General features: G+C 40.2%; 3 protein-coding genes across 7 annotated transcripts in view; 1 reads left to right on the top strand and 2 right to left on the bottom strand.

Annotated features, from left to right (window-relative positions):
- The window catches only part of FER (tyrosine-protein kinase Fer), a 32,457-nt gene extending 16,614 nt beyond the window's left edge, over positions 1–15,843 (top strand). Inside the window, exons 4-14 of one of the 5 annotated variants that reach the window (XM_044396275.2) lie at positions 8,570–8,666; positions 9,365–9,701; positions 9,775–10,053; positions 10,347–10,524; positions 10,728–10,928; positions 13,776–14,150; positions 14,208–14,421; positions 14,502–14,588; positions 14,651–14,779; positions 14,845–15,027; positions 15,090–15,843. In XM_044396275.2, the coding sequence (XP_044252210.1) occupies positions 8,570–8,666; positions 9,365–9,701; positions 9,775–10,053; positions 10,347–10,524; positions 10,728–10,928; positions 13,776–14,150; positions 14,208–14,421; positions 14,502–14,588; positions 14,651–14,779; positions 14,845–15,027; positions 15,090–15,241 (2,232 nt within the window). In that variant the 3' untranslated portion in view covers positions 15,242–15,843. Of the gene's footprint in view, positions 1–8,569; positions 8,667–9,364; positions 9,702–9,774; positions 10,054–10,346; positions 10,525–10,724; positions 12,312–13,000; positions 13,425–13,775; positions 14,151–14,207; positions 14,422–14,501; positions 14,589–14,650; positions 14,780–14,844; positions 15,028–15,089 lie in introns of those variants that run through there. The other 4 variants (XM_044396273.2, XM_044396274.2, XM_044396276.2 and 1 more) reach the window with 4 other exon arrangements.
- Positions 15,693–18,711, bottom strand: Srr (Serine racemase). The gene is made up of 5 exons (XM_017155460.3): positions 18,300–18,711; positions 18,173–18,243; positions 16,936–17,386; positions 16,415–16,707; positions 15,693–16,203 (listed from the first exon to the last, which is right to left on the bottom strand). The coding sequence occupies exons 1-5, from the start codon at positions 18,549–18,551 to the stop codon at positions 15,852–15,854; spliced, it is 1,419 nt and encodes a 472-aa protein (XP_017010949.2). The 5' UTR covers positions 18,552–18,711; the 3' UTR covers positions 15,693–15,851.
- Positions 18,712–20,267: 1,556 nt separating this feature from the next.
- Positions 20,268–21,977, bottom strand: LOC108066781 (phosphotriesterase-related protein). The gene is made up of 5 exons (XM_017155461.3): positions 21,842–21,977; positions 21,230–21,742; positions 20,854–21,018; positions 20,577–20,794; positions 20,268–20,519 (listed from the first exon to the last, which is right to left on the bottom strand). Exons 1-5 carry the CDS (start codon positions 21,858–21,860, stop codon positions 20,382–20,384), a joined length of 1,053 nt encoding a protein of 350 aa, XP_017010950.2. The 5' UTR covers positions 21,861–21,977; the 3' UTR covers positions 20,268–20,381.
- Positions 21,978–23,907: the final 1,930 nt, after the last annotated feature.

The raw sequence follows: 23,907 nt of genomic DNA, 5'->3' as shown, positions 1-23,907 counted from the left end.
ATGGCCAACAACGGCCACCAGTAAAGCAGGGAAACGTGCCAAAATCTGAAGCAATAATAACAGTCGCTGTATCGCCTGCTAATTTTTTGGTAAGGTCACCAGAAAATGGGTTTATATTTCGGGGGTATTTCCTTCTGATCTGGAACCAGAGGGGCGATGGGCTGGGCTTTCCATGCGCCACTTTTGCAAAGTGATGTTGATTGTCAGCTGAACTTGTTTGGCTTGCGGATTTACCATGCACCACATCCGCATCCGTGTCACTAGCGTCAGCGTGTCGGGACGAGCAGAAAGTGGAGCAGAAAACCTGAAAAAAGCACAACCTGGTACTCGTACTCTCATAAAAAAACAACAAAACACACAAACTTAAAGCGAGAAAACCAAAAACACAAAAAAAAAGAAGAAGTCCGGCGTGTGTGTTTATTTCTGGTTCTCGACTTGCATCTCTCCTCGTCGCGTTTCGCATTCGCAAATACTTAATTGAGCAGATTTGGAGTCAATTATTGCGAAAGAGAAATTCTTAAGCGCAAAACTTTCGAGCGTGAAAGTCGACTTTGTCTAATTTGTGCTGGAAAGCCGCCAAGAGCCGACTGTGATCCGGCAAATGATTATGATTTGCTGTGCATTTTGGCATTGCATTAACATTAATAAGAGGAAAATTACTCGCTAAATGGGAACACGCCCACAGACCGACAAGCCTTTGCACCGAAAGAAAAAAGGATTCCTGGATTGGAATCTTAGTTAAATTGAAAATGGGATCATTAGGGGAAGAACTGATGTTAGAGAATTAAAAACAATACGCGAATCTTAGTTAAATTGAAAATGGGATCATTAGGGGAAGAACTGATGTTAGAGAATTAAAAACAATACGCGAATTCTTTATGTTTTTTCTTACAGCTGAATGACTTGAATAGCCTTGGTATTAAACATTAAATAAACGCGAATTCTTTAGATTTTTTGAATATGATGCTATTTTATATTTACTATTTTTCAATTATTGTTAAAATTGGTAAAAATACTTATATATTTTCTTTTTAAGAGAAATACCCATATACAGGTATATATTTTGCTGGGTGCACGCAATCCCAATAACAATCTTGTAATTGCCATCTAAATGAAACCAATTGCAAAAGCAAAGACAAATCAGTGAATCAATGGGGAGCTTTCGTCTGAGCGGCTCCTAATTGGCAATTTACGTAATGAGGCTCTGATTATCAGGTAATTAAGGCGAGAAGTGGAGCAGTATGTAAGAAAGCTTGATGACGTTAAAGCGATAGATATAAGGCATTCATTTGTATATATTCATTTATTTCCGATAAACCGGTTGGTGTGCACTTGCCTTGCAAAACGTTCTCGCCACTTGGAATATTCAAAAGAATTTATTTTAATTTGCGCTCACCGTAATCACAAGATCGACCCAAAGTTGATCGCCCTCGCTCCGGTTGGTACGAAAAAAGGCCAAGAAAAATAAGAAAAAAACCCCAAAGAAGCTGGCCAAAAAATAAGAAAAGGAAGAGAACAGCTCTAACAAGGTCATAAACAATTAAAAGAAGTGACAGACTGTGTATGACAATAAATACTAGAAACATCAGCAGCGGCGACGTCAAGCTCACGTATGTGAGTAGTTGCTACGATTTTTATCTCGTGTGTGAATTTCTGTTTTCTGTTCTCCATCTCCGTCTCGAATCTCCACCAGGTTTTCCAGACTTGCTTTTGCCAATCTCTTTCCGCGAATTTCAAAAGGGGGGAATGTTGATCCCTGGCAAATAAAGAAAAAATCACCGCGAAGGTGGCGCTTGTTTTGTTTGAACTTTTCCATATACCTACGCCGTGCACTCTGTATATATAGATAGAGATATTATGGCCATAGCCCAGTATGGTCTTGACCAATTTGGCTAATGGTACCGGGCTCAGAAGTTACGCTTATTGAATACTAATTTGTTTACTCGGTTTAGTGGGAGAACCGAGAGCGTTTCCGAGGATCGTTCAAGTGTTAACACACGAAATCAACAGTTATTCTTTTTCGGGTCCCAAGAAGCCCATATATCCCTGGCTTAAGTCCCTCCTCGTTTGAAGCCTTCTGTTCTTCGGTTCTCGTCTCGAATTGCACGAGTTCTAATTGGAGCTGCGGCCTAGCCAGCCGCAATAAAAATTAAGTTGCCGTCTCGAACGGAGCGCGTTAAAAAGGTTTTCTAACACGCCAACAGCCAACGAACTGTCTGCTAACCCTTTTTCTTATTTTATTTTTGTTTTTTTTTTTATTTTGCCTGCCCGACTGGCTGTGCCTTTATCTCATTATAATCTACGCGCATGTGCGGCACATTCGTATCTTTTCAGTCAATTTCAAGTACCCTCTGCGCTCAGATGCAGGCCGAGAAGATTCGAGCCGGGTTGAACAAACAGCCAGCAGCGGCAGCTGGGCACTGCAAGAAATTTTGGCGAAACTTCTATAAAATAAATATTTCAAACAAATATATCGATCATTGAAATTTTAGAAGTGAAATTTTTTTAGGTAACGTTATTGGGTTTTATTTAATAAAGGAGAATTTAAAAAGGCAAGAATCTAAAATATTTATTTATGATTGCTTTTTAAAGCTTTTTAAAAAACGACCTCAAAATTAAATTCCTTAACTCCTAAATAATGTATAGTTTAAATGTAAAAATTTTAATACAATTTTTAATTTGATGTAGCTTACTTTTACTGAATGCTTGTCCTGAAATCCCATTTCTATCTTTATAAGAGAGACACTTCTTTCCCCTAGAATCATTTTTCCCAGTGCAGTAAAAGAACCCGCGGCCGGGAAAGGGGGAAGAGTCAACGGCAAACAAGCGCAGACAACGTTTGTCGGTCAAAATCAAAATCAGCCCCAGCCTTTGTTCCTTTAATTCCGAGAATCGTGGACCAGTTATGAAACAAGTCTGCAACATGCACACACAAACTCGGGGGCAAAAGAGAGTTACGGGCAATGAGGGACGGGGCGACGAGGCGACGGAGCAGAGAAAACAATAAAGAACCCAACCCGAGGGCTAAAAACGTATTGGGCCCGAATCTGGACTTTGGCTGGGAGCAGAGGATGACGATGGGGATGGGGATGGGGATGGGGGAATGGATGGTGGAATGGGGATGGGGAACCGACTTCGTCTCGTTAGCTGCGCCTGCGCAACGGCCGAGGAAAATACTTTATGGATCGAAGACAGAGTCGGGGCTTTTGTACCTGCCACTTGGCTCCGGGCAGCGCTGCAACTGCAACTTAATTTCTTGGTCTTGTTACAGTGCTGTAGCGTTGCAAGTACTTCATCATGTTTGGGGAAGCAGTAAAAATAAATTAACAAAAGCCAGTCGGCCACAGCCATTCTGCCATTCACTACTTCCCGACTGGTCTAGCTGCCCAATATGATATGTAATAACTTGGCCGAGAGGAGACCCAGAGCCGTGCGAACAGAGTGCAGAGTGCTCCCTTGACATCAAAAGCGCAGCTGGTCCTGCTGTGGATCAAGTTCAGGCTTTGGTTTCGCCAGGCTCGTAAATTTGGATGGAGCCTGGAAGGGTGTATGCTCTGCTAACTTGTCTTAGAAAATCCAAAATATTAATTTAAAGCGATGTGTCTTTAGTTTACAGTGATTCCCTATAATATAGCATCTGAAGAGCTGTATAAATATATATTTCGTATTAAAAGAACCGAGAAATTATCTAAGATCGATTTAGTAAAAAAAATGTAAGATTATAATGCTACATTCTTAAAAATAAAAGCACTCATAAAATCACGAAACCTCCTCCAATAATAATATTTTTGTAAAATCTATAAATATACTATGTCCATAGCAAAAGTTCTCTAATTATATTTAAAAGTATGACTTCTTTTGTGGATTTCTTGTAGAAGATTAAAAAAAGCAAATAAGAAAATTCAAAATTAAAACAAATTATTATTATTAAGGTCTCCTTATTTAAACAATACATTTAATATACAGTTTAAATATTTAAATATATCATTCCTAGAAATTGGTTCTTAATAATCAACGTCTTGTCAAAATTTTAAAATATTTACCCGTTAAAAATAAGTATTCTTTTTGAAATTTTCAAATTCTTACTGAAAAACCAACAGGAATATTTTATATACACCATACTCATAGGACATACCCCTTTATGAAAAGATCACTTCCTGAGTTATTACAACTTTTTTGTAGTGATCTGCTTGGCTGTTAAAATCATTGGCTGTTCCGCGGAACGAGCGCAGCCGCAGGATTTCGCATGGGAGCGGTGTGTGTATCTGTTTGTATGCAAAACAAGTTGCAAGCGACACGTAGGTGGCTTTGAGTATTGAAAAGTCGTTCTGCAGCCTCTCCTGCGGCGATTGAGACCTCCCGGTTTCGGCTGGGATCGGCCAATGGAGGTGGCAGTTCCAGGGCCCCAAACCGAAAACGAAAGACTCAAGCGACGAACTCGCGGTTCGCAGCCCGCAGCTCGCGGCAATTGGCCAATTCGAAGACACTTTCACTGCGATCGTCGATTTTGCCATTCTATTCTTTTGTCTGTTTTTTTTCTTTCTTCCGTTCGACGACGACACTCGACTGAAATAGAAAGTGCTGGCAACGGCAACGGCAAAATCGTCGACAGCATTTACAGATACAATTTAAATTCGAACCATTTCGTCATGCTTCTTTCACTTGGCACGCATGCAAATTTGTGCAAAATATATTTAAGGCACGACCAGGGAGCAATAAAACTTGGCAAATATTATTCACGAATTGGCCAACGAAAGTGAAGTTATTGCGTGGCAATTATGCGACTGATTTTTGAATTGTTTAAATGTTGAATTCAACAGAAGCCAAAATGGCCAAGCAGAGCGATTACAGTTAAGACCATCAAAACGGGTTGGTTGGTCGTTAATATATTAGCGTGTCCATTGTTGGCCCGCCAAAGGGGTTCATTGACCAGGCAAAAAGGCAAAGCACGACAAGTCTGGGCGGCTCTCTATGGGAAATTACCCAAAATCCCTGGTCCGAGGAGGAGGAAGTACTCGTGTATTGACCAACGGTCATAAATTTGCATAATTCGCAATTGCAATGGCTAAACGCTAAACGCCATCTATTAAAACGATCTCGAATCTTTCATAAAACATCATTATTATTGTCAACGCTGTCGGCACTTATGCAACATCTTGTGTACGCCACAGCCGCCGGTTGACTTATTGAAAGAAAAACTCCCGGACAATCGGTTGCATTGATTTTCCTCCCGAACCACAACAAAGGAAAATCCCAACCGCGTGTGGCATTTCCTATCGTTTTTATTGTCACAGCTGCCGCCACGCCGTTTCATATTCAAATTTGCCAGCCAAGAAAAACTCTCACGCGCTGACCAAAAAATCCAAAAAAGAAAAAATATAAATCCAACTCTAGGGTTTAGCTTTTTGACTTGTTTTCCAATTTTTCCCTTCCCCCTCTCGGGTTTCTCGACTGGGTTTCTTTTTATTGCATCACGATTCCGCAATACATTTGACAAATTTATTTTGATTAGAGGCAATTTCTTTGGAAGTGTAGACATGAATTGAATTTCGCTTGATTGAGTTGTGCTTTTTTATTGTTATCGTTTGAGTGTGTGTAGTGACGTACACTGAACGAGTACTGGTTATATCATTTATTTTAACAATAACAGAACCTCAAAATCTTATTCAAAGGCAGTTTAAAATAATATGAAATATTTTATTGTGTTACATAAGAGATTGAGTGACTATTATATCAAAATAATTTTATAAATATTCATTATTTTTAGTAACTCTGCCTCTGTCAATATTTGAATAATACTATAAACTGTTAAATATACATTTGCCATTTAAATATAGCATTTTATTCACAGGCCGACAAAAATTGTATAAAATATTTTATCGTGTTACAAAAGTGAATATTTGATCATTAATAATTTTTTAAATATTCATTCTTTTTATTATATCTGCCTCTGAATATTTTTAATCAATGCTCTAATCTGTTAGATATACTTTTAACTAACACTAGCAAAAACATAAGAACAAAAGAGAAATACTAAAAATAAACAATGACGTATTTAACGATGAAAATATAGCGAACCAATTTACTACACTTTTCTAGATGTCACAAAAACTTTATTTACCGTCTTAAATCATAGACAGCTTGTAGCTTATTTTATCGCAATTAAGAAAATATTATCCAAGCATTTTCCGCATAGTTTAGTGTCCGAAATGAACGTTTGCCAAAGTATACAGAAAGCCGAAACAGAAGCAGAAAATCGAATCGAAATGGAACGCAAACGCAGAAAGAATCAAGCTGATTAATGCAAAACGTGGCAGCTGGCACCACTTGTCACAGATTCCATTAGGTCATCGCCGCATTTACATATAGATTCGGAATTCTCAATTCGGCATCGGGGAATTTTTAAACTGTGCGTTGTCCCCACTTAGAAGACCATCTGAAAGATCTAATAAAATCCGCTGGGGGAAATTGCGTGAGAAAATCGAGAAAGTTTCGCTGGCTTTCAGTGCAGGTGGCGGATTAGCAACTTTCCTCGGATTCGTTCGGATTCGTTGGATACGCCGTTCTGGCGGCTGAGACGCAAAAAAATAAAAATGTTAAATAAAAAAGGTGAACGAAAAAAATTGGCAATCATTTGTAAACAATGTGTGAGCCGGGGTTCGCCCCATGGGAAGGGGGGTGTTACCAAAATGCTATTGACTGTTTAGCCGCTGAGAGGTAAGAAATACGGCGCGCATGACCCACTTTTGAGCCATGTTTATTTCTTTTACTTGTGCTCGCTGCTGCTACGCTGTCGCTCTCTCTTTCTAAACAACTTTTTAGGCAAATTAGCAGCTGCAAAGGCATTGAAAGTTGCTTAACCACTTGCCGAAAAAGACAAAAACAAAGAAAAAACGAACAGAACCAGAACCAGAACCTTACAAAATTGGTTATTACGTAGCCCAACAATAGCAACAAGTTGTCTAGATTGCAGCCAATTTCAAGATAACTCTCGAAAAAACACTCTCGACAGCACTTTCAATGCCAAATCGGCTAACTGGGTCAGCAATTTATATATGCCTGCTATTGAATTGTTTTTCGCTGGCAATGCGAATTCTCTAGCGATTTTCATTCTGCAAATTCCCAAGCCTCGCCTGATCATTCAATTAGTTAATTCATTAATTCATCTCTGCTGCTGTCTTCCGCGTTTAGTGCAAAAGTGCAAAGCTGTCTGCAATTAATATGCACCGCCAACTGCACAACTGCTTAGTCCGTAACCGTGGATAGTTTCTGTTCAAATTTTGGTTATTCATAAATTTCAATAATTTAATATTTACTTCATACTTAACTAAAGCATCACACCATAACACACCCATTAAAACTAACTTATTTATCATCTTTAATCTACATTTTCCTTTGTCTCTTTGTTAAAAATATTCACTGATTTATTATGAGCAACATAATAGCTTTAAATCGATTTATTCAAACTCTATGATCTTTATTGTTCCACGTTATTAACTTTTTTCCGAATATATTTATTTTTATGCAAATAAGTAAAATTTATTTATTAAGGACTTTGATTTTAATTTCCGGATTTAAGTAAAAACATGTTAAGCTAATAAATGTGATAGAAAAGCAAATTCATAAAATTTTAGACGACTATGGTTTTATTTTCTGAATATTTCATTATTATTCATTGGCTTTATACCAGTGCTACAAGCTATAAATAAATTTTGGCGCACTAGTTAAGCAATATATAAATAACTATGATGTGCATTTTATCTTCAGAAAAACAATCATTTAATGAGTAAATGTAAACTGTTCAGGGATATTAGGAAATTCCCAATGATCTTAATTTATTTAGATGTATTAAAAAATATTAAATTGTTAAACTAATTGAATTGATCATTTATTAAGGATACATTTCAAACTGCCTCGCCCACTGTGCCCTGCATCAGCTGCATTATGTCTATGCAACCTTAACTCAGCAACTTTGCAGCTGCTTGACTAACTGCACTTTGCTGCCATTAGTTTGTGGCTTTGGCTTTAGCTTTAGCTTTGACTTGGGCCATAGATTCAGGTTCAGCTGCAGTCACAGTCCTCGGCAACAAAGTCGTTGTTGATTTTGTTGACACTGCTAACGGATGCTGGATGCTGAATGTTGGCTCAGCTGCATAATGCAATCCTTTTGCCCAGTCACTTATCAGTCATTTGTGGAGCCGCCGTTTTTTCTCTATTTTTTTTCTGTTGGCTCTGCGGTTGGACGTGTACCTTGCATAATGGGCAAACGTGAGAAAATGTTTTGCAAAGAAAGTGTGAGAGATATTGGGTTTGCTCAGTGGAGCAGCAGATAGGTGTCGGTGGAATTGAGCAGGGGTTTCATTATGCGATTACTCGCATGTGGAGCACTGTGCGCGACAAAAGACGAACACGTAGTGACGTCGGCGATAATCATGATGTAATGAGCCCCAGCCCGATTTTTTCTCTCTTTCAATTTTTTGGGAAAGTGCCCCAATGGCCGACGCACACGTGTGCTGACCGCATTGAAACCCCAAACTAAACCTCAACCCGCTTCCTCTTCTCATTCCAGCTCACCGACGAGGTGGTCCGCAAGAAAACCGAATACCAAAAACATTTGGAGGGCTACAAGGCGCTGCGCACGCGCTTCGAGGAGCACTACATAAAAGGTGAGTGGGAAATCCTTGGATTTTGGGATCGGTGTCATTTCATAATTTTAGAAAAATAATATATTTACGGATTTAAAATTTAAAAAAAAAACTGCATTAAAAAATATGTACATTTCATTAAACATGCATTAAACTAATGGTTATATCTGGGTTATATGGTTATATTTTGTATACAAATCAGTTTACAACTTAAAAAGAGTTCCAATCGTCTAATTTATAAAATTCAAATGCACTTATACAAAACTTTATTTTAGAGGCATATTTTAATAAAAGATTAAATATTTATGAAAGTTATTTTAATATTTAAGCTATTGAACATTTACATAAATATTCCGAAATATATTTTCCATACATTGTAACTTCAAAAAACTTCAATTTTTAAAATATTAAAAAAAAAAAACTTATCAAATGTCTTTAAATATTTTCAATTTTTATTCAAGAACAACAATATTTTCTCATAATTTAAAAGAAGGTTGCATAATTAAAACCATTTTAAATTGGTGTAAAAAAAGGCAAATTTTTGTTTTATAAACTAAGGGTCGTTTTCTCGTCCGATTGTTAAATTTAAATTAGGGTTAAAACAATGATTTCCCATACGATTTCAAGGTTTTAACCATACTTTAAATTTAACAAGATAACGGCCTTAAGTATACCAAATATTTTCTCCGAGTGCTTAAGTGATTTTTCTTGAATTTCAGCACCCAGTCGCAGTGGCCGCAAGCTGGACGATGTGCGTGACAAGTACCAGAAGGCCTGCCGCAAATTGCACCTCACACACAACGAGTACGTGCTGTCCATCACGGAAGCCATCGAAGTGGAGAAGGACTTTCGCACCGTTCTGCTGCCGGGGCTGCTGGAGCACCAGCAGTCCGTCCAGGAGAGCTTCATCCTGCTGTGGCGCAACATCCTGCAGGAGGCGGCCCAATATGGCGATCTCACGGCGGACAAATACAAGGAGATACAGAAGCGCATCGACACTGTGATAGGGGGCATCAATCCGACCGAGGAGTACGGCGAGTTCACCGAGAAACACAAGTGAGTGGCTCTGGTCGTATAATATTAGATTATTAAAATCTTAAACTTACTGATCTCTTATGAATATCCCCAGAACCTCCCCCACAACGCCGCTGCTCTTCCAATTCGATGAGACGCTCATCGAGGACATACCCGGCAAACTGCAGTCCAGCACCTTGACAGTGGATAACCTAACGGTGGACTGGTTGAGGAATCGACTGCTGGAACTGGAGGGAGCCGTCAAGGATTGCCAGGAGAAGCAGCTGAAGATGATCGAGCATGTCAATGGTGGCTCTCCGGTGGCCAATGGCAGCATTATTTCCAACGGCAGCAACACTTCCAATGGCATTCAGTCCAACAAGGATAGCCAATGGTGAGTAAAAAAAAAAATTATCAAGAAAGTGATCTCAAAGTTGATAATAATTTTAATTTTTGGGAATTTTTTTGAAGGATTATTTTACTGGCAAACAGATCCTTCGTTAGTACATTCTTTAAAAGCAAAGCAAAGTTTAACTTTTTAGCTTTACAATCACTTTTTACGATCCATTTTAGGAGTCTTCCGAAAGGAGTTATTAACGAAAGAATGCAAGAGCCATAAATTACATTAACCTAACCTAACCTCACTTTTCAAACTCAATTTTAATATTTATAATTTCCATTGCTCAGCCGCCAGTCGAAGGACCTGAATGCCTTGCGCTGCCAGGAGAAGCAGAAACAGAAGCTGGTGGACATGATCAAGTGCGCCCTGAACGAGGTGGGATGCGAGGAGCTGCCCTCGGGCTGTGATGATCACCTGACCCTCGAGCAGAACTTCATCGAGAATGGCTATAACAACGAACAGCAGGTGGGTTTCCAGATTCATCTAGCCCTAATCCATTATGGTTTTGGTTAGTTTTAAGCAGTAGGTGGTCATGGTCTAACTAATCTTGTGCGATGAAACCATTTCTTTCTCTCTGGATGCTGCCCTACCTCTATCCATGTTACACAATCTCACGAAATTTACCCCATGAACAACTGCATCATCCGAAACTAAACCCATATTAGCAGAGGTCCAACTCCACGAGTTCACCAGGTCTGGGCATTATGAACGAGCTGATGCGACGAGGGGGCGTGCTGACCCTCCTGCGCGGCAGGGGACGCCACTTCAAGCGCAAGAGCACCCCCCAGCCGACGACGCCCATGACACGATCGCGTCAGGGACGCTTCAACAAGCTGCAGCCGCGTTCCCAGAGCCTCGGGTCCTTGTCGGTAATTAGGGATGCGAGTGGTCAAAGTCCTGCTGCACGTTACGAGCCCATTACTAACCATCGTTTGCGCCAGGCGGCCAGTGTTCATTATTTGGGCGAGGAGATCCCCTCCATCAGCTCAATTAATCCGCCCGATTTGCCCCGTTTGCGGCGCACCCAGTGTTCCATGTTGTGTTTGGGCGAGGAGGAGTCCGCTGTTCCTAACGCCTCCTCGCCCGCCCCGCTCGCCCAGCTAACCGCTGCTGTCCTTACTAACACCAATAACAATCATATCTATGCGGATCTGGAGTTAAACAGGAAGGGGAACGGCTCACCAGAGGGTCCAGAAAGTCCAGAAAGCGATGGGGAAGAGGAGAATCACCAGCAATCCATCCCCAAAAAGGAGCAGGTACACATCGAAATAAACCAAACGGCGCCGCAGAACTCCATAGATGCCCATCTGGACAGGATTGATGAACTGAATCGAGTGCTGGACGATCGCCTGAAGCGCACTTTGCAGCCCAGCGATTATGTGAATGCCATCGAAAGTGCCAGTGATGAGAATCACATTGAAACCAGGAAGCTACCCAAAGATCCGGATAGCCAAACGAAACGCAGTTCAAGTTCCAGTTCGGAGTGCCGATCCTCCAAGGAGTCGAGTCACTCCAAGAAACGTTCCCTGTCCTTTACGCAGAAATCCATAAGCAGCATATTCAGCAATCTCAAGGAGTTCTCCAAGAGTCCTCTCGTTCGAATGGGTGCCAAGAATCAGGATGCTGAGAGGACCCAGCCGAATCTACAGCATTCCAGCAGCAGTGATTGCCCCACAAACAGTAGCAGTTCCAGCAGTAATACCCATAATAATAATAACAATAACAATAGCAATAGCAATAGCAATCACAGTGCCTCACAGTCGACGATCATAACGAGCACGATCACCACCACTATAACGACCACAACGACCACGACGCCGTCCAAGGAAAACTCAAGACTGAAATTCAAGGTGCCCAAGATCCAGAAGAAATCGAAGGCCATCCGCAATACATTCCGCTCGAAACTGCTAAATTTCCAGCTGAAGAGATCGAAGCCCTGCAAGCAGTGCACCAAACGGAGACGCATTCATCCCAGCAAGAGTGTCTTTGATTTTGCCCGGGAATTCGAGGTGGATCAACCTGAAGGATCTGAAGGAGAAGAGCAATTCTGTAACTGTCCGCAAAAGACCGTAAAGCCATCCGTCCAAATATCAAAAGATAGAGATAGAACCTTCGAGTCCAGTTCCGGGGATTTGGAGGAGAACGAGAACGAGAACGGGAACGAGGACCTGGACCATCAGGACGACGAGGATAGCGACGACGTGCTCAGCATGAAGGATCACTGCTACTGTGTGCCCAGCCTGGCGGCCAGTGTGAGTTCCCCGCATCCGCATCTGTATCCGTATGAGTATCCAAGAAAAAACCACCCACAACAGCACCCAGCGTATCGAGAGTATCTAAGCCAACTGGGCGCCACATGACGCCAACTCACTGAATCGAAAACCGCATCGCATCGCTTTGCTTGCCAGCCAGCCTCTTCAATTTGCATGTTTGATTGATTGCTTGTTTCGTTTCGCGCTCACGTTCAAAATATTGAAAGCATGTTGGGGAAAGAGCTTTTTATAGAGCGGGTGACGAAAATAGAACACAGGGTGACCTTAGTCAAGACTCATGACTAGTCGGTTTGTTTCAGTTTTTTATAGGTATTTTATTATCTTCTTTAGAACTGATTTTAAAAATCCTAACTTAAATATATAATTTAGGAATTTATTATAATAATATTGGTGGAGTATGACGAGTAGTCGGTCTGCATCTCATTTACCTTTGTATTTTATAATCGTCTATTGAACTGTTTTTTAATATCCTAACTAAAATTAATAATTTAGAAATTTATTATAATAATATTTGTGGAAATCGCTAGGAATGAGGAATAAATAGTATACCTGCTATAGCAAGTTTTCTTTTTAAAATCTTTAAGAATAAATACAATTAATATTTCCTTTTCAGATTTTCTTTTTCATAATTGTAAAGGAACACAGAGTGTTTGAAAATCTAGACTGACTTTAAATTTCCCTCACCCTTCCAATTGCTAAAATTACTTGTGCGTGCCAATGCGAAAGAGCGAAAGTGACCGAGAGACAAGTTCAGGCGAGAGTACAAAGCGATTATATCTTTTAGTTCTCACCGATCGGGCGAGCGGTTTGGATACCGACCAGCAGTCGCCATTAATCTAGTCCATTGAAATGTTTGGCGGCGTCTGTTGTTTTGGCCAGTGAAAACTTGGAGATCTATCGCATTTGTGTACGACAGAACGCGTGACTTTTTCGGTTTCTTCCGTGAGACAATTGTTTCTGACAAAGTTATTCGGACAGTTTTCCATCATGAGCAGTTCCGAAGCTGAAAGTGGGGGAATTTTCGAGACAATTGTCTTCACGGGGCGCCCAGTGCCGCCTGCTCGAAAAAAGCGACCAAAATCCAAAGTGTTTGTGAGTCACACGACGGGGCAACCTTGAACGTAGATCCATATTTTTACCTTCTGTAGTAATAATATATATACTTTTCTGTTTTCTGATTTAATATGCCTTTTGCCTACAGTATTTAATTATAATTAATTTGCTAGTATAAGTATCTTGGAGCTACTGCAATTTCGTCAGAGCCAATTGCACCCACGCATTTCCGTTTGCCCGTTTGGAAATGTTGAAATGGCGTGTTAACCGATTCTCAGCTAATTTATTTTCCCTCATTTTGTTGTTTGTTTGTACTATGCATGCTTTCACTAATCTTTCGGCTAAGAAATATAGAAAATATAGATTTAGCTAATTATCCGCATCTTGCAGATATCGCTCTCCACAAATCGTCCGCTTTACGAGGAGGAATGGTTCCATGGCGTTCTGCCGCGCGAAGAGGTGGTTCGACTTCTGAATAACGACGGCGACTTCCTGGTCCGCGAAACGATCCGCAACGAGGAGAGCCAGATTGTGCTGAGTGTGTGCTGGAATGGCCACAAGCACTTCATTGTCCAGACCACCGGAGAGGGCAACTTCCGGTTCGAGGGTCCGCCCTTTGCCAGCATCCAGGAGCTGATCATGCACCAATATCACTCCGAGTTGCCGGTGACAGTGAAGTCGGGTTCCATACTCCGGCGACCCGTTTGCCGCGAACGCTGGGAGCTGAGCAACGACGATGTGGTGCTTCTGGAGAGGATCGGCCGGGTAAGTTAGCTTTAGCTTATCACCTGAAATTTACTTATTTAACATCACTACTCGCAGGGCAACTTTGGCGATGTCTACAAGGCCAAACTAAAGTCCACCAAACTGGATGTGGCCGTCAAAACCTGCCGCATGACGCTGCCCGATGAACAAAAGCGGAAGTTCCTTCAGGAGGGCCGCATCCTTAAGCAATATGATCATCCCAATATCGTCAAATTGATTGGCATTTGTGTGCAGAAGCAGCCCATTATGATTGTCATGGAACTGGTGCTGGGTAAGTTACAATTTTTAAGAAAAAATATTTATCAGGAATTTATGAGAAATTTTAAAATTTCTTTAAATTAATTATTTCAGGTGGCTCCCTGCTAACTTATTTGCGCAAGAACTCCAATGGTCTCTCCAACCGCCAACAAATGGGAATGTGCAGGGATGCGGCGGCAGGTGAGTGAACTTAGTAACCCTCTTATAACATTAAACTTACCAAGAATTATACTTCCTTTAAGGCATGCGATATCTGGAGTCCAAGAACTGCATTCATCGCGATCTGGCGGCGAGAAATTGCCTGGTTGACCTAGAGCATAGCGTAAAGATCTCCGATTTTGGAATGTCACGCGAGGAAGAAGAGTATATAGGTAGATTCAGTTATTCAAAGGCATACATAAATATAGAAATTAATATTTAATTTAAATATATTTAGTTTCCGATGGCATGAAGCAAATACCTGTAAAGTGGACGGCTCCCGAGGCCCTAAACTTTGGAAAATATACCTCTTTGTGCGATGTGTGGTCCTATGGCATTCTGATGTGGGAGATCTTCTCCAAGGGGGACACACCCTACTCGGGCATGAGCAATTCGAGGGCCAGAGAGCGCATCGATACGGGTAAATACCAGAATCTTTCGAAATAAATGTATACTATATTCGTTTATATAATATCTAACCAGGATACCGAATGCCAACGCCCGAAAACACGCCAGCGGAGATGTATCGACTGATGCTCAAGTGCTGGGCAGCCGACGCCGAGTCCCGGCCGCATTTCGATGAGATCTACAATGTGGTCGATGCACTGATCTTGCGCCTGGACAACAGCCACTGAGAGCGGCTCCATCCGGAACACTTAGCATACTCAACGTAGATTTAGTCAGCGCTTTTAAAGTACGTTACGTCCGAGGACTTGACAACGAGTTGCCTGTATTTATGAGATAGCCTATACTATACATTTTACCACATAAACCATATTTATATAGAGACATACATATATATATTTTCTAGCCATGTAAATGTAAATTTCGATATGTACTGTACTGTGTGTTTGTTTGACTGAGAGCGATATGTAATGAATCCTTAATGTGCCAAATACCGCAAGAAGATCTTAAAACAAAAAACGAAAATAAAAAATAAATTGATTGTGTGTCTGCTTGAAGAACTGCTTCGTAACCTAAGCTCATGAATTTAAATACTTTTAGTTGTTTGTGTTTTAGTTCTTAAAGAGAGAATCATAATTTGCGAATTATGCAATCCCTACGTTTGTCAATTTGTTTCTAGACTCTGTATTTTATGTATATTTATTTACACCTAATTTACATTTCTACTTCGACTACGATTATGTTTACTCTTATACAACTAAGCTCTAAGTTAAAGCTTTAAGTTTTGCTGCGCTGCTGAAGTGAATAAATCATATGTGTACTGTATACAAAAGATCGGTCCTACGAATCGGAATCGTTTGTAATGGCCAGCGGGACTTCGGAGAATTGAACCTTGGAGTAGAACTTCTTGAGCTCGTTCTTCAGCTCCAGGCTGTGGCTCCAGTCCACCGTTTCGCACACGACCTTCACCTCCACGGTGTACACATCCCTCAGCCAGGCTCTCTCGTGCATAATATCCTTGATGGAAACGCCCACGCGGACCAGCAGGGCGCACAGATCGTTGATTCCGCCGGGACGATCGCTCACCTCCACATTGAACTTGACCAGGCGACCCACGGCGGCCAAGCCTCGCTCCAAGCAGCGTCCAAAGACGGTGGTGTCTATGTTTCCACCACAGAGAAGCACCACAACCCTAGAAAAATAATATAAATAAATTATTAGAATTTATTCCGAAGGATTTTTATATCGAGCAAGGGAGCTATGGATATGCGTGCAGCAAAACGACTGCTTGCACTGCTTGCACTACTTGAATTGAATTGAATGAAGTAATTATACTTATAACTTCTAAATGAATGCTTCCATTTCAAAAATTTCTTCTACTAGTGACAGGTATAATTACTTACTTCTTTCCCTTGAGTTCATCCAAATGACCTGCCAGAATGGCAGCTAGACCTGCTCCGCCCGCTCCTTCCACGACGCATTTCTCCTCCTCAACCAGCCGCAGAATAGCCACTGCGATCCACTCCTCCTTGACCACCACCATGCGATCGATCAGGGGCATGGCCGTGGCATAGGCATTGTAGCCAACTTTGGGCACCGCCAGACCATCGGCCAGTGTATTTTTGATGGGCGTGTGGATGGGTCCGTTGTTCTCCATTGCCCGTGTGAAGCTGGCACACTTCTCCGACTCCACACCCTGTTAGAAAAGGATAAAAAAGCAATTAAAATCTGGGTTATATTTTAACTATTATGAAACTAAGATCGATTTTACAATGGCCAGGTAAATTTGATATGGTCGAAAAGAGTATTTCATGTAAAAACGATATGGGTTTTGCATAACTAGAAAATTACATGTGACATGCCTTTTTTGGTTTGTAAGTAAATAATAGTTAAATGGATTCAAAAATCCCTTATTTATACTCACAATGATCTTGGTCTTGGGAGACAGGGCCTTAACGGCCGTGGCGATTCCGGCGATCAATCCACCGCCCCCCACCGGAACTATGACGGCATCCGGATCCGGCACCTGTTCGAGTATTTCCAGCCCGATGGTTCCCTGGCCGGCCATGATGTGCGGATGATCGTAGCCATTCACATACAGGAGACCCTCCTCGCGGGACATTCGCATCGCCAGGGACTTGGCCTCACCCATGTCGTTGCCATCGACGATGACGCGAGCCTTGTAGTTCCGGCACTTCTGGATCTTCATAATGGGAGCCGCCTTAGGCATTACCACTGTTACCGGAATATTGAGCTTCCAGCCGTGATAGCACAGTCCTTGGGCGTGATTCCCCAAGGAGGCACTGATCACTCCGATTCGCTTCTGCTCCTCCGTTAGCGATAACAGCGCATAGCGTGCGCCACGCTCCTTGAAGCTGTCAAAATTGTGAATTGGCTATATCAGTCACATGTTGTTCACGAAATCAAAAATCAATTAGCAACAGCTATTAATTTGAGCCCATCAAACCTTATCTGCCAATTAAAGCCTATCTTATCGGATCTTTTGGCTTTTATGCGTAGCCAAATTTATCACCGAAATTTTGGTCGTAATAATAGAAATGCGTTGTACTCGATCGAACTGCGTTGACTAAAAGGGGCTTAAGTGTCAACAAACAAAAATTGGGACAGTCGAACTTCCGTAGCATAAACTTTCATTTCGAAATCGGTAGTATAATTAAGTTTATTTGCATTAAAAATAATAGATCTAATTTTTAATGATATTTAATGTACGGAATAACAAAAAAAAAAACAAAAGTATAGACAGTTCCTTATCAAAGTGCACTCCCAGACAATACTAATAATATAGTATAAAAAATGATTACTAAGTGCTATTCAAATCATTATAATATAAACAATAATAATTCCGGACTGAAAATGCACCTTGGACCTAGATTCGCTCTCAAAAAGTAGAACAGGGAAAAGGGGTATGAATAATGCAATATACAAAACGTAATTAATAATATACATTTGAAATCTATTAAAGAAATGAGAGTAGCTAATAATCAAAAATCCCATTAGCACTGACTTAAAGTTGGTATAGACTAGAAGCTGATATAACTACTTTTTTCACAATTTTTTAATCGTTAGGACAAATAAATAATTGTAAGTTCCTATTTATTTTAAACAATTTAAAACAATATTAATTAAATGGAATAACTCACCTGCCTGTGTACTGCAGGAAATCTTTCTTTAAATACAACTCCATGCCGTATAGGTCCGATGATGTGGATTTCTGTAAGTCACTTTCCTTATAGAAGGCACCGAAACATACGATTTAGTTATATCTACCGGACAAGGAGTGCGTTCAACGCCTCCGCGGATGAGGAAGGCAGCCGATGTGACGTCGTGAAAGGAAATGCGTTGCGGTCGCTCTGGGTTGCAGAAGGGATCGATGATTTCCTCCACGCCACCAGAGACATGTCGGGGTCTCTTCAGGGCCTCCAACTTTCCATTGACCGGGGGAGTTCCATTGGCTTTGGTGGCCGAACCATTCGAACCATTTGGCTCCTTGAGCGTTTCCGTCTTCACTGCCTGGGACATTGCACCTCAAAATCACTCTAGGACCTCCGACGTTAACAGCTCGCTGAATACTGATGAGTGCGGCAATAATCGGAACTGCTATATATAGGCGAGTGGATGAGGAGACTCTATTGGGTCGTAAATACGGCACCTTTGCGTTTCAATTGCCGGCTGGTCACTTTATGGGGCCTGGCCTGACGACGAACTGATAAGCGCTGCTCTGGCAGCCGCCAACGGAACAATAACAACGATAACGTTTCGTTTGTACACCGAGAAAAAAAACCGTTCTCATCGATGTTGATTTTAGTATTTTCGATCACAAAACCTAGCCGAGATCGAAAATACTAAAATCAACATCGATGTCTTCTCGGTTTTGAGAATGGTTTTTGAGTATGTGTGCTATCAATATCGAGATGACGTCTTCTCGGTTTCAACATCGAATCGATGTCGATTTTAAAATACAAATTGAATAAGAAGAAAAAAAAATAATTGAGGAATCGGGAATTTTGCCTCGTCCCCGTCGGTGTTGTTGTTGGTTCCCCCCGTTTCTCAACTTATTTTTCTTTCCTTTATTTAATTACATGGATGACGTCACACTATACTATGTTCGTATATAAGAACACATTTAGTTTCAAATTTTAACTGAAACAATAACTGAAATTATTATATAATTAACAAATGATAAATATAAAATTCAAATAACTTACTATCTTGGGAAAAACACCTTTGGTCGGTCGTGGGAATCGAACCCGTTGCCTCACAGTTTGCAGTCAAACACTCTACCAGCTGCGCCATGGAAGCATCACATGAGGCGCTGTACAAAGTTGAATCACATTTTGTTCTCTTGGGTTCTTGGTTTTTACTCTTATTAAGCCATTTATGTGTGTTAGATTAACAAAATCCTAATTTGTATTAAATATAAATATTAATGAGTAAAAAAAAAAAAAAACGCAAAGAATTTCCGCCTTGACGCGGGACTGAACACACACTTCCGACTATACGCTTACAAAACATATAATCCGCACGCTTTAGTCCCCTAGGCTACCGATGTCATGAAGCATGACTGCCCGATAGCTACAAGAGAGGAATTCGGCCTCTCCGCCCTTTTCCTCTCATTTTTTCGATGTCTTTTCCTCACGTCCCTCTTCCACAACATAAAAACTGAGATTGACTTTGACTGGGAATACTAGAATCAACACTGCTTTCATCTTGATATCAAGAAGAAAAAAGTGAGAATACGAATACTAAAATCAAGATCGGTCGATGTTGATTTTTTTCGTTCTCAATTTTTCTGGGTGTACTTGTTTTCCCATTATATTTTGGCAACATCATCGGAACTGTTATTCCCATCTCGATAGGAAAACAAGTCTATAAGGAATAGGGGGATTTTGTATCGAATGCGGGTCAAAACCGATAAGGAATTAACCGACTTATCTTTAATCCACAGTGGAAATATTTTAAAATGTGGAAATTTTTTAAGAACAGGTATCGAACTAAATTATTTGTAAAGCATATTTCCTTTAAACGAAATAACCAATTTAAAAAATTTCACATCCTGTATAAATATTTTTCTTTACCCTGCAAAAAATGTAATATTGATGTTTTTAAAAAGTTACTAGATTAGTTACCATCATGGCCTAAAATATTCTTCGTCATTCTCTAAATGCATCTTTCTATACAAAAGTCGTACGAGCCCCCAATTTCTTTTTTTGTTGGTAATAAAAACAAGGTGATAAGCTAAGTAAAAATCATAAGACACGCCCATTTATTATTGCAAAAAGAACAAAGAAAGTTTATCTTATCAACGGGAAAATAAGGTGATAAGAGATGCTACCAAAATAACAACATGGCTTAGGGGTCAAAGGCCAACCAGTTGGCCGGATTGGTTACTGTCATTTGCTCGACTTGCTCCAAAGTAACGCCGCGGTCGAACATTCTCGGCAGGATGTTGGTGTGGATGTGATGATAGCCATGACCGCCATAGGAAGTCTAAAAATAAAGAGGATCATATAGCAAAGATTTACAATCGGCCTAATTTTAGCCAACCAATCGATGTTTTGTGTGGATGTCGTGGGACATGAGCAGCTTGTCGACCAAACCCTCTTTAATGAGCTTTATCAGGTTGTCGATTCGTTGGGCATCGGAGATCATATCCACACTCGTGTTCAGCTGATAGAAGGAGCACTCGGTGCCGAAGAGATCGTACTGAATGTAGCAGCCCAGTTTGGCAAACTCCAGCAGCTCATCGACGTCGAAAATTGTGCCTAAGGAGAAGGGGGTCAAAATTAATATGAGTATGATTGAAGGATCTCACTTTACTCACGATCCAAATGGGACATGACACACTTATCCGCACGTCCACCTGCCTCCAAGTAAAGGCGCATGATCTCAAATGGAGCTTCGGTCACACGATGCGGATGCATGGAGACTCCACAGCCAAGGACTTCCTGGATCTCACCGGCGGCCTTAATGGACCTTTTTTCAAAATCTTAAATTTTTTAAGGAGTTTTAATGGATTTTGTATATATATATATTATTTTAAGGAAAGAGATAAATCTTAACAAGGTAAAAAAAACTAGTGACGATCGCGCCTTCAACATACAAAAGTTCTGATATCATCTTTTGTGACGAATTTTAATTATACGATGCATTAAATAAATACACTTTCTAAATTGTATTTTATTATTTTTACGACCTACCATGAATGGGATATACGCTGGCCACCTCACCAATAAAACCGCACTTGACCATCTTGCCATTAACCTCCAGACCTGTGATGATATCCTTCGAGTAGAGATCACTCAGCTGCTCGACGGTTAAGCTGGCGTGACTGGCATCCTGCATGGCATGAATATAGTGACCGGTGCCCGCTATAAAATGAACACCCGTGCTCTTGGCCAACTCTACAATGAACTCCAGGTTGCGCTTCAGGCCGTAACTGCTATTTTCCACAATGCTGCCACCACCGTGCTTCTTGTAGAGCAGCACATCCTTCTTGGCCGCCTCGAGGGCTTCGCCATCGTAAAACCGGACATTCTCCTTGCTGGAATACGGATAGAGTCGAACATATCCCAGGGTGGACATGCTGATCTTGGCCTTTAGCTCGCTCTCAAAATCCGGCGGCGGTGGACGGTAGAAGTGCTCGAAATCGAGAGCCACATGCTCGTGGGTCAAAGTTCGGCCCAAAAGGTTGGGGGTAATAGTGCCCAGAACTGGATGCAAAAACAGCGGAAAATTTCATTATTTGTTGAGCTGAGATAAGCGCAGAAATATCTCTAATCTTGCTGTACTCCGTACCCATACCAACTCACCGGTCTGTACGGTTGACATTTTTACAGCCTTCAATGTGGGTCACACTTGGAATTCTTTTTTTCCTCCGGTTATTTTTAGACACGTCGCCGACCGATCGCTCCGAAAGCCAGTGGAGAACTGATCTTGAGAGTCGTTGTTCGTTGTGGAGTTCCCTAACAACAGATATATGTTTACAGTTGCTTTGCTTGATCCCCGGACCCCATCTTATCTAGAAATTTGTTTATTGCGCACAATCAGAGATTGCAATAGGCAGAGTTGTTGATCACTTCCATTGGCTCTTTCTACAAAGCATTAAAATCAATTTATAAATGCTAAATAAAAGCAGGTGATCCTAAATGCAACTTAACAAGAGTAAACAAAACTATTAAAAGAAAATCTGTTCCATTAGAACATCCCTTGAAAGGTGAACCAATTCACATTATTGATAGGCTTTGCATAATTAAAAGTCGCTTGATTTATATTTCTCAGAATAATTCTCTTTATTAGTTCCATTTCTTTCCGTGTTTTGTATTTTCTTTTTTTAATTTTACTTAGGTTTAATTTTATCAGTTTTAGCGATTTCTCATTTATCAGATATACATATGTGTGTATATATAGTCTATATATATACTCATTTATACTTAAGATATATGTTTCTGTTATTTATACGACATTGCTGCATCATTCATTTAACTGTTATATCTCGTATATATATATTTTCCTTTCGATTTGCCTTAGATCTAAGCATTCATTATTTTTCCACTCGCTTAGAATCTGTCAAATATTGTAATTGTTGCTTTCTATCTCTTCGCCTGGTTGGGCCTCCAATTTATTTTTGGAGATTTTAGCAGCTTTATTTATCGACTGATCAAAACCTTTTCGTTCTTTATATGAATTGATTACTGTGTTATTTTGTTTTAAAAATTATCATAACGAAATAAGCACACAAAATTGTATTATTATTATTTACTTGCTGAGTTTAGGTAGTTACTGAGTTTTACTTTTGAACACTTGCTGTGACTTTAGTTAGGTTAATAACTATTGCATGAAGAGCGAACGAGCCATTGTGAAACAAATCCCAGAGCCACTCGATCTATTCTTAGTTGGCCATTATAAATCTTTTGTTTTTGCGTGTAACCCATTACGCCCACTTCATCGTTTCTAAACTACTTAGCACCTTGGCTTGGCTTGGGTTCCGAATGGATTTCGAAAAGTGGAAACGAACATCATTTAAAGTAGAGGTTATCCGAACAAAATCTCAAAAAATAAATAATGCAATTGTTTTAAAAATTATATTATCGCCTTTTATTGAACATTATCCAGTTAGCTATATAAATTTTGAAGTTAATATTGTTTTCTTTGTTTATTTCAAATTTGTTGTGGTTGCTCTTCTTGTATCTTCTATTTTATTGTATTTGTTTATGCCTTTGTTTAAGTTTAATTAAAATAGTTGTTGCTCTTATATATGCCCGGATCTGAGGCTCATGTATAGGTATTATGTATATATCTATTTCTATTTAGATTTTCTAGCTTTACCGTTGGTGTGTTAAATATATGTTCACTGTTTCTCCACCCATCTGGCTCCAGATATTCTTCATCCGACGCTTTTAATTACAATTACACATTAGTACAATATTTATATACGCATAAGGTTTTAGATATTGGATGCATTCATATTCAAGTTCATTAAATCCCATTCATACGCTTAAATCAACTAATTTCGTTTCGTCTCTGCTCCGCCGTCAACAAAACACTTTACATATCCAAAGTAGGAGTCAAACAAAGATCAAATTCGGCTAGCAATTGCAAAAGATTTAACACAAATAGAGTTTGGCGGAAAGGGGGTACTTCAGAGGATATGGGGACATGGGATTGGTATTGGAGTGATTGTTTGCGTGTTTGATTAGCTTATAAGCGCAAAAGTGACTAAGAGGTGCACACAACAAAATAATAATTATTATGGTAATATAATAAAGAACTACTAGAATAATCGTTTGTTAATAATAATAAAGGTTTATTACGCTTAGTTATAATTATTATTTGCCTTTTCACTTTATTCTTTCGATTAACATATAAACACAATTTC

This window comes from Drosophila takahashii, chromosome 3R (genome assembly GCF_030179915.1).
Source record: "Drosophila takahashii strain IR98-3 E-12201 chromosome 3R, DtakHiC1v2, whole genome shotgun sequence".
Lineage (NCBI taxonomy): Eukaryota > Metazoa > Arthropoda > Insecta > Diptera > Drosophilidae > Drosophila > Drosophila takahashii.
The sequence above is the reverse complement of the archived record's forward strand: the minus strand, read 5'-3'. Positions and strand labels throughout refer to the sequence as shown.

Coding starts and splice junctions, on each gene's coding strand:
- Srr (XM_017155460.3), bottom strand. CDS start 18,551: ATGTCCCAGGCAGTGAAGACGGAAACGCTCAAGGAGCCAAATGGTTCG. Junction 17,387..18,172: donor TTCCTGCAGTACACAGGCAG/GTGAGTTATTCC, acceptor CAATTTTGACAG/CTTCAAGGAGCGTGGCGCAC. Junction 16,204..16,414: donor GATGAACTCAAGGGAAAGAA/GTAAGTAATTAT, acceptor TTATTTTTCTAG/GGTTGTGGTGCTTCTCTGTG.
- LOC108066781 (XM_017155461.3), bottom strand. Junction 20,795..20,853: donor TGTCATGTCCCATTTGGATC/GTGAGTAAAGTG, acceptor CCTTCTCCTTAG/GCACAATTTTCGACGTCGAT. Junction 20,520..20,576: donor TCCACACAAAACATCGATTG/GTTGGCTAAAAT, acceptor CTTTATTTTTAG/ACTTCCTATGGCGGTCATGG.